This window comes from Venturia canescens, chromosome 10 (assembly GCF_019457755.1).
Source record: "Venturia canescens isolate UGA chromosome 10, ASM1945775v1, whole genome shotgun sequence".
NCBI classification, from domain to species: domain Eukaryota; kingdom Metazoa; phylum Arthropoda; class Insecta; order Hymenoptera; family Ichneumonidae; genus Venturia; species Venturia canescens.
This window is the reverse complement of record NC_057430.1, coordinates 18,432,089-18,441,587: the sequence shown is the minus strand read 5'-3', so window position 1 is coordinate 18,441,587 and position 9,499 is coordinate 18,432,089. Positions and strand designations below refer to the sequence as shown.

Below are 9,499 nucleotides of genomic sequence, written 5' to 3'. Positions count from 1 at the left end.
TAGGATACTCCAGCCTAACGTCAGAGTGTAGTTTCAAATGTTGAGCACAGATGTCGTCATGGTTGTTTTCGTAGATAAAAAGATAAAAAGGTTCGACGACAGAGATTCTCAACTTGGTTGTTGATAACGTTTAAAACATTCGACTTGGAATATACGCAGTTAAACACACCGCTGTTATAGTGTTGGAGCGTTTACAATGCAAAATTGAACGGTAAGTAACGTTATTGACTACGTTTACATGGCTCTTTTATCCGGTTTTGTATATACAGACGGGTAGATATATATATATTTTGTATATCTATTTTACAAATTATTTACTAATTTGTGTACCCAACTAAAGTTGAGAACCTCTGTTGTCGAGTCTTTTTTTATCGGCGAAAACGAACGTAGCGCGACGACGCATCTGTGCTCAACATTTGAAACTAGACTCTGATGTTAGGCTAGGTCCTCGTCCTTGAGTCCCAGTGTTTTTTTGGACAAACAATCTCCACCCTACCTCTCCATCCTACCGACGGAACCGCGACGACGAAACGTCAAGATCTGACGGTCAAATATCTTTCAAGAAGAGAGGCTGCTTTCTCTCTCTTCTCCCATTGACCAAGCTTCGTTTGCCCAGTGCTGGTAGTGGTCGGCGTTACGCATAAATATAAGACTTAAAAAAAAAGCAACACATCGAAGAGAATAAAAAGGAAAGAAACGATATACAAAAAAAAGCGGAACGCTTTGCCAGGGGAGACGACGCACCAGTAAATGTTCTCGAGTAACACGGTATAGTGTGTTGCGTGCAATAAATTTCAAAGCGGTGGTATTTCAACAAGGTAAATGAAAAATATTTCAAGATGTGAATTCGTGTGTGTATATTTCCTACGCGGTCGTTGATCGTCAAAACGACAATAAGTTTATGGCATTTTTTTTCTCTTCATTCACGGGCAATCTCAATCGAACAATTAACGACCTCGCATTTTTTTCTCTGAATCACTCTTGCTCGATCTTTCCGTGATATTAATCACGTTAATTGATTCGCGCTATACCATACCTTTTTTTTACTTTGGAGAATGATCATGTGGTATTTATGACCTCGAATTATTTTCAATAATCGTCGTACATTCAAACTCTAATGTTATTACGGATATTGAGCGGAAGACGAATCTTGGAGTGGTATACACACAAGCGTGTGGGGAAACAACCATAATATTACAGATGAAAAATCAATTCATTCAATTGTCATTCTTGTATAAGACAGCATAAACAAAAATAATAGTTTTTCTTTAGAATCCTGCAAAACAATGGAAGGTGGTGGTGTTTTGACAGCAGAGCGAAGCCCTGCTCGCGCCAATCTCCATGTGGCTTTCACAGAAAAAGGCGAAGTTAAGGAACGTCGTGAAAAGTTTCTCACCGCCAAATATGGTTCTCATCAAATGTCTCTTATTCGTAAGAGACTCGCTGTTGAAATGTGGTTATTTGATGAACTCCAAAAGCTGTACGAAACTGTTGTGAGTATCATTTCATACGATTGTCCAATAATATGGTTTCGATTCTTGCATTTATATATCATTCTTTTTTAACGCTTAATAAATTTAAAAAATTTAGCAATATTGCATTGTTGTATTATACTTATAGGATAAAAAATTTTTGCTTCCATTTTGTTACACTATTGGTTGCTGATTTTTTAATACAAACAAATTAATTGAGAATTTATAAATTTTTACAGAACGACAACGGAAAAAACCGAGAAGTGGAGGTCGACATAGATGAGTTACTCGACATGGACAGTGATGATCATAGAAGGAGTTATTTACAGGTGTGCTGAATCTATTTCCGAAATTTTACACCTTTATGATTAGATTTACCAAAATTGAACATTATTTTTGTAAATTTTAAACAATCTTAAGATCCTTTGATTTCCAGGATCTTCTGGTGGATGCAAAAAAACCTCACGACGTGAAGGTGAGGATAATTTTCTAGATTAAACCAATTCCAAGACACAAAAATAAAGATTCTCTTTTGTTTCAGAAATTTATCAATGATCTGCTAGAAAAAGCGAAAACACTCTGAAGATTATACCACTGCCATGAAGCTAGAATCGCTGTTGGTACTTGGGATCGCGATATTTGCTCATTTTGAGTGTCTATATATATATATATTTATATATGTGCAGGCGCTGAAACGCATGTGGCAAAGGTTTCGGAAGAATGATAAAGAAACAATCGACAAAGGTCAATACGTAATAACGAAGGAAGAAAAGTTGGGAAAAGGTGATAAAATTTTCTCATTAAACGAGCACAAGTACTACCACCGATATATTTTCATTCGATCGCTACGTTTTTAATTCTCGACACAAATATACACAAGTCAATCAGTCTCTTCTCGTACTGGATAATCAACTGAGTTCATTACGTTTTTTACTCTTCCGTAAAAAAGTAAAAAAACAACAAAATGAAAAAGTACAACGTGGCAAAAATGCGTTGTCTCTTCCAATTCTGTTTTCTTACACAAAAATTTGCGCTTATTTGTCATCAAATACTCCGTGTGCGTATCTACTCGGTGAGATTCGATTAGAAATCAGCTTACCAAGTGCCAAATAGATAACGTGTACGATTTGCGATGGAAAAAGGCAAAAAAAAAAAAAGAAATTCGTGTATCGCTAAATTGCTGAACTAATCAATGTAGAATAGACTTTTTGTTTTTGTGCACAAATAGGATGGGGCTTGAAATTGAGACGAGTGAATTGTTGAAAATCACGTTACGTGAATTCCGCATCGTTCCGCTCAATCACGGGCCATTTTTTCCCCTTTTTCTTTGGGCCTCTGGTGCAACTGCAAAATATTCTTCCAATTTCGCAGCTAGAAATTCAACGTAAAGTAAAGAAAATGCGCACGAACGGTTGCACAAATTAATGTTTTAATACGCAATTATATGGCATTAGAATACAATAACCTCAGGGTATATTGATATTGTTCCAGTACTGAATAGTAATGAATCACGATTGTCCGATAGAATTAATTATACCGAGTATCCCGAATACTAACTTACGTAGGTAAAAATACAGACAAACGAACGAAACAACACAACGGTGCATGCGATTTCGGTGTTTTAGTGTTCTTATCGTTTAATCTTACTTTTTTTTGTTTTTGTTTTTCTTACGTACTGATGAGCAATCACAGTCTTTAGATAGTTTTGTAACGGAAATGTAACGTTCTCATAACTTTTTGTAATCATTTCGAATTGTTACTCAACATGTAATTCTCATTGAATTTCTTTGTCAAGCCCCGCATCATGAGATGTTTAGTCTCGAGCTCTGTTTACATTTACGCGGAAGCAGCATCCAAATTATGAATGGACCGAATAGACGAGCGAAATTGATTGCAAATCTTTATGAGAACTATAAATCTGATTTTATTAGTCGAGGCGATCGAAAACGGCTGATTGTGGATTGTGCATTACGCGAAGAAAAAAAAATAGAAAACTTGTTGAAACATATCGGTAATATTTCGAAATGTTAAGGCAGTTTTCACGATCTCATACCGGTATAAATGCAGTTTCGCTTATTGATTTACGCAGCGAATGCGCGAGTGTACTTACAAAAAAACTCGAGTGCTGGAACAAATTCGATGTTTGAAGTGCATTTTTTCGTACAGCATTGTTTTCGCATTGAAACATCACTGCCTCTGTTCAAGGAAAAAACGAAAGAGCGGCGAAAATTGGAATATAAAAAAGAATAGAGAAAACAAAAAAGTGGGTCCGCGAATAGATCGCCTAATTGCTTTGTAGATAGGTAACATATCTATTTGCTATATCAGTGCATATCTCGTTTAGAAAATAATTGGTATACGTGATGAAAATTGGACACGAATGAGTGCGAGATCCCCAATTTAGATTACGTACTATTTAGGCATTTTAGAAAAAAAAAAAGATAAACGGAGAAAACAAAAAGTAAATCGTTGAATTAAAAATACACGTTGTGCGACTATTTGATATATTTCAAAAGCTGCCAATCAATATTTCATTGATGTTTTTAGATAAAAACGAGCCTATTTTACAACATAGCAGGGTATTTATGAATTGTTGATGTTTTCTTCGAGATCACAGCTTCTTTGTCTATTTTATTCGACATACCGGCCAGTCGGAGATTTTTCGAGTATACGGAATTTTTAAATGGCTCTGCAAAGCTCACCAAAGTTTTCTCTAGTCTTCTGAAACGGAAAAGACAGAAACCGCGTATCCAATATTCCCTCGTTTTTCTTTTATCAAGCATATTTTTCATTTTGTTGAGTTTTAAAAGCGTTCAAATCTCGGGAGTCTCCGAGATCGGTATTTCGAATGATTAAAAAAAAAAAGAGAGCTGTGATAGTTTATACCAAAGTGTTTCGGTATACGCGAAACTGATTGTTTGCTGCAATATATTCAGCGTCGGTGTTTCGACTAACTTCTTTCGTCATTCAAGAAGACTCGATCGACCTTTTTTCGTCGTCAGCAACTTTTTTATTTTTTTATTTGCAAATATTTGTCTCGATAGAAACTACTAAAAAAAAAAGAACAAACAACTCATATTTTTCAAGACTCGTACATGAAATAATGCAAAAATCGTCCTACCAGAAAACTACTTTAATTTGTTAATTTTATTTTCTTTGAAATACTCGCATGAATGTTACGAATTTTCAAGTAAGAACAACAATCTTAAGAAAATTCACAAAAAAAATGTAAAAATCCTGATTTTATGTACGCACTTTTCTCGATCGTATGTGTGCGTGTGTGTGTGTGTGTTTGTGTGCAAGTAACTTTTTTTCCAAGTGTATCCTTCCATACTCGACAATTGATATACACACACATATATATAGATATATATACACATACGTATATATTTTCGATCGTGATTTCACTTGACTTTGTATACATTTTTGTACTTTCATCGAAATGACGAGTGTTAAAAAAAAAACAGGGGAGGGGAGGGATGCTATTGAATTCGGTGCGGCGAATAGAAATGAACTTGTATTAATGAGTGTAGCGACTTTTATTCGTAATTAAGCCTGATTGATAATGCGTATTTGTAGTCCATCTATTCACTGTGCAGTTTAGGTTATTAGTATGTCAAAACGCTCAAACTACAATTTTATCCTTCGCTCTCTCTCTCTCTTCGATTATTGTAAAAAAAAAAAAAAAAAAAAAAAAACAGAGGAATTCTTGTAAATTCAAAAATCGTCCCTTTTTCAAAAGCATCCACCGTACACACCTTCCACACTAATGTGATCTTGTTTTTGCATTTTTTATGTTATCTTCGTTTTCAACCGGTACCAATGTAACACCGAATGAAGGAAAAATGAAAATAAGCAAATAGATAGTGAAAAATAAACATTTTTTCAGCTTCAATCAATTTTGTATTTCCAGACAATTCATTAGTCTCTTACCGCTTATAATTATTATCGAAAATTAAAAATTGTGGTCGCAATTTCACTGCGTTCTATTGGCGTATCCATCAATGCTTGGTTTTTGATATAGTTGTTCTGTAGAAAAAAGCAGAATAGTTATATGTATCACGTTTTTTTTCATGTAATTTTTTGTTTCAGATTGGAATTCAAAACTCTCGAAATGATTGAAATTTCGTTATAAATCTCGGACTAATATGTACACTTACGTTTGCATATGTTTACTGCCACTTAGAACGATGTAAGGTGACTGAGTTTCTTTCTGTTTAGCCTGAAGTAAATTGAGAGTTCCCAAAGGTGTATCGGTCGAGGACATACGTTTCATCAAAACTTCTTGTTCGGCCTTTTTCATCCTCTTTTCAACCTTATTCTTGCCGGGTCCTTTACCGTGAAATTTGTGGGACAAATAACGAAAAGCTTCTTTAGCGCATAGAACGTGCCCATCATCATCGATGTATTCCAATTTAACGTTCGGTTTAAAACCATCGCGCTCTTTGAACTCCGAGGTCGGGCCGTTGAATCGATCGCGTCGCCCGAATTTGTCGTCGTCCCTGATTTAATAATAATATCTTGTTTATTCTCTTGGTACGGGAATAAAAATTGTTTTAAAACTTTGAATAACTGCCAACTCACCCATAAGTTTTGTCCTCTATGGAATAATTCTGTGCCTGTAAATGTGCGAAACGTGACGCCGACGGACGATTTGTGTCTTCTTTTTGTAAGTAACCTTTGCTCATTGCTAGTCGCAAAGCACCACCGACTCCTTGACCCAACGAAGGTTCCGCATCTAAAATGGCCGCTTCCATTGTAACCGGTTCAATAGTTGACTTTTCTGAAATTTTACGAAATTCCTAAATTTTGAAAATTTTCTTTTTTATATATATATACTTATTTTTTATGTTTAAGATTTTCACCCATTTGATGAACGGTGTTCCAAGCTCCGCGACCATCGTCTTCTTCATTATCAGGAATGGCTTCCTCTTCCGCGCCATCGACTTCGAAATCCTGCAAATTTTATTAACAACTGCCTCAAAGCTCGCCACTTCGTCGTTGTAGTTTACTTTCAATTGTATGCAAACATTCATTACCATTATTTCTTGGTCATTTTCCTCGCGGTTTCCCGCAAGACCATAAGTCGGTATATCCCCAAGAGTTCTGCAGAATTCTGCTGTTGCGTTTAAAATTATATTACCAGCCTGGTTGTCATTAACATTTTCATTTTCGTTCTTTATTGTTGCAGCAATTTTTTCGATGCTCGAGACTTGAGGTCGTTTTAATCGTTGGGCTTTCTTCATTGCCAACTGAAATTCAAGTTCTCTATCATTGTCTTCGATTTTGATACCTGAAAGATCTTCCCCGGGCACTGTCGAAAAGCAAACGATTGAATAATTTATGGTTTCCCAGTACTTAACGATAAACAATTCTTCTGAATAATCTAGATTTTTCCGGAATTTTTTTCGATTTACCTTCGTAATCATCGACATCGATGCTCATTTTTTCTTCTCGTTCCTCGTTTACTTTGGTCTCCGCACCCCTGCGATTTCTCCTGCTACCAAGATCTCTGAGATAATCGGTACTGTCGGCAACGAGATCATCGGCTTTCAGCATCTTTTTTTGTCTTATTTTGCGTACCTTTTTTTTCGGTTTTTTGAACTTGGCCAATTCCTCCTCGTTGTAATATTCGCTGGCTAGTTTCGGCTCCGCAAGCTTAAGCGTTTCCAGTTTTTTATTGGCTAAACGATGTTTCACCATTTGAGCACGGAAATGTTTCAGCTCGTTCGCATCGTCGATGCCCAAAGCGAAACTCTCCTTCTTCTCGCCCTCGATTTCCTCGTCATATTTGTCCAAAACGCCGCCTTTCGGGAATCCGTACTCGTCGAAATTCTCATCCGCGTACGCGTCGTAGCCGGGCTTTCTCGTTTTGTTTATAACACTCCGTTTGTAGCGCTCATCGTCTTTCATGTTGACGTTTACGAGAACGTCGTTGTCCTCATCCAAAACTCCTTTGTCCTTCAAAGTGAGGATCATTGTTTGACCTTCTTGGAAATTTTCCTGTCAAATAAAATATCCTCTTGATGCTCATTCAGTCACGCTGTAGAAAATGCAACTACAATTTAAAGATACCTACAATGTCGTGTTCCACCCTTAGGCCTCTTAAATCTCTCATTGTGTAAGCACTTCTTCGCTGAATATCTTCCTCCTCTTTAACAAGATTCCCAATGCCAAATTCTTCGTCCAGCTGATCAAGCATTTTTGCCTAAAAAATATAGCAGATTTAGCAGAACCGAATATTTTGAATTGTAAATTATCATTCAAAGTTGAATCTCACTCTCTCCTCTGCCTTTCTCTTCTCTTCCTGTAACCGTCTATTTTTCTCAACCCAAGCTCTTGCATCGTCATCCGAATCGTCATCTTTTTCTTTACCCTCGCCCAATAGTTTGACTTTCAATAAATCTGACTCAATTTGACGCTTCTGCTTCTGAACGTTCAGCTTCTCTTTAATTTTTTGTGACTTAATTATGTCACTAGTATTTGCCGCTGGCTTATGATAGAACTCGCCAAGATCATCTTTGATCTTATTGACATCCTCCTTGGAAGTTGTTGTTTCAACTTCTAACGGCTTTAGACCCAGTTTTGCTCGTAGTCTGTTTGTTTCTTCAATTGACAATGATGCCTGTGATGAGCCACCTTTTGGCGGCGAATGTTCTTCTCTGTGACCTCGTGATATTTCAGGTGGCGACGGAGTCAAAAGGTGAGAACTCCTAGATATTTTTGGTGGTGGAGGCGCACTTACGATTTCCACTTTATAATCAAGAAAAGGAACATAAAATCATAAATCTAATAAAAAGTTGATGAATTACATAAGTTTTTATGATGATTTCATTTAGTTTTCAATTATCTATCAAGACAATGCTAGAGAAATATTCATAATTTTCAAATCATGACTATAGGTGGATGAAACAACTGTTTATCCAAACATCACTTTTTTTTGAAACATGATTCGATAAAATATCTACCAATATGAATACACATTTGCCAAATTGGTACAACTTGGAAAAATCTATTATTGAAAGATTCCTGGTATTTATATTTTTAGTAAAGTTTTTCGAGTATAATTTTAAGGTTAGAAACAAAATCTGATAGATATTCGGTGTTACAAAATAAACCATTAATTATACATTACCATCACTATCGTAATCCTTGCGTTCTTTTCTTTTATGTTTTTTGTGATGCCTGTGTTTATCACTTTTTTCACGTTCCGGAGAATTCGATCGTGATCTGCTACGATGCTGACGCTTCTTCTTCGGTTCTCGCGTTTTCTCAGTTTTATGCCGTTTGTTTGAACCCATTATAATTGGGAATTATATCAATTTGATTATAGTAAGCACTTACAACATTTATTTCGTTTTCCAAAAAGAAATTCGGCTACGGCATTCAGTTGAGAACGTATACAACGACGATGACGAACGTCGAAGTTTTTTTAGAGGTTATGAACGATTCAATTCTACGGGCTTTGCTACTTTTATTTTTAATTATACAACGATGATAGTAATGATGCACTTTTTATATTCAATAAGGATTACTTAGACTTGTCGATGTGAAAAATCACTTTCAACCCTTTCAACTCAATAATCAGTCAGACCGTCAGACCGTGGGTCAGACGACAGACTGAGAAAAAATAATAATAAGAAGCTGCACTTCCAACTTCCAACTCGCCATCAGTGATGAACGGACCTCTGTGAAATTGGCTGATTGATTTCAGATTTCTGACTTTTTTGAGGTTTATGGAATCGGCTTGGCGCGAAAGCATTGAAAAAAAAAACAACCATAAATATAATTTTGGAATTTATTGTTCATTATGTACTCATTCATATCATAAATTGAATGAAACCCAAATAAACCTAAACTTTTTCCTCAATTTTCTTACATTACTAAAATTAAAATGAACATATATACGTTGAGGACGATGGCGGAATTTGAAACAATATAATACGATTCGTATAGCGATAATACTGACAAAACTTATACAAACTGTGACGAAACCTGAAATCCATATTTGAAAAAGCGCTAATTTG

General features: G+C 35.9%; 2 protein-coding genes across 6 annotated transcripts; one reads left to right on the top strand and one right to left on the bottom strand.

Annotated features, from left to right (window-relative positions):
- The first annotated feature begins 76 nt into the window (after positions 1-76).
- On the top strand, positions 77-5,367 carry LOC122417031 (protein phosphatase 1 regulatory subunit 14B). 5 transcript variants are annotated; one of them, XM_043430257.1, is made up of 6 exons: positions 482-818; positions 1,273-1,493; positions 1,712-1,801; positions 1,909-1,947; positions 2,014-2,088; positions 2,159-5,367. In XM_043430257.1, exons 2-5 carry the CDS (start codon positions 1,287-1,289, stop codon positions 2,053-2,055), a joined length of 378 nt encoding a protein of 125 aa, XP_043286192.1. In that variant the 5' UTR covers positions 482-818; positions 1,273-1,286; the 3' UTR covers positions 2,056-2,088; positions 2,159-5,367. The 5 variants fall into 5 exon arrangements, with proteins under 5 accessions (XP_043286191.1, XP_043286193.1, XP_043286192.1 ...); XM_043430256.1 differs by lacking the exon at positions 482-818 and adding an exon at positions 77-211 and having other exon boundaries at positions 2,014-5,367; XM_043430258.1 differs by having other exon boundaries at positions 473-818; positions 1,273-1,490; positions 2,014-5,367.
- Positions 5,146-9,101, bottom strand: LOC122417030 (U4/U6.U5 tri-snRNP-associated protein 1). The gene is made up of 9 exons (XM_043430253.1): positions 8,608-9,101; positions 7,753-8,225; positions 7,552-7,680; positions 6,890-7,475; positions 6,512-6,786; positions 6,338-6,428; positions 6,057-6,255; positions 5,633-5,974; positions 5,146-5,501 (listed from the first exon to the last, which is right to left on the bottom strand). Exons 1-9 carry the CDS (start codon positions 8,771-8,773, stop codon positions 5,474-5,476), a joined length of 2,289 nt encoding a protein of 762 aa, XP_043286188.1. The 5' UTR covers positions 8,774-9,101; the 3' UTR covers positions 5,146-5,473.
- Positions 9,102-9,499: the final 398 nt, after the last annotated feature.

Coding starts and splice junctions, on each gene's coding strand:
- LOC122417031 (XM_043430256.1), top strand. CDS start 1,287: ATGGAAGGTGGTGGTGTTTTGACAGCAGAGCGAAGCCCTGCTCGCGCC. Junction 1,494..1,711: donor AAAAGCTGTACGAAACTGTT/GTGAGTATCATT, acceptor AAATTTTTACAG/AACGACAACGGAAAAAACCG. Junction 1,802..1,908: donor ATAGAAGGAGTTATTTACAG/GTGTGCTGAATC, acceptor TTTGATTTCCAG/GATCTTCTGGTGGATGCAAA.
- LOC122417030 (XM_043430253.1), bottom strand. CDS start 8,773: ATGGGTTCAAACAAACGGCATAAAACTGAGAAAACGCGAGAACCGAAG. Junction 7,476..7,551: donor TAAGGGTGGAACACGACATT/GTAGGTATCTTT, acceptor TTTATTTGACAG/GAAAATTTCCAAGAAGGTCA. Junction 5,502..5,632: donor GGCAGTAAACATATGCAAAC/GTAAGTGTACAT, acceptor TTTTTTCTACAG/AACAACTATATCAAAAACCA.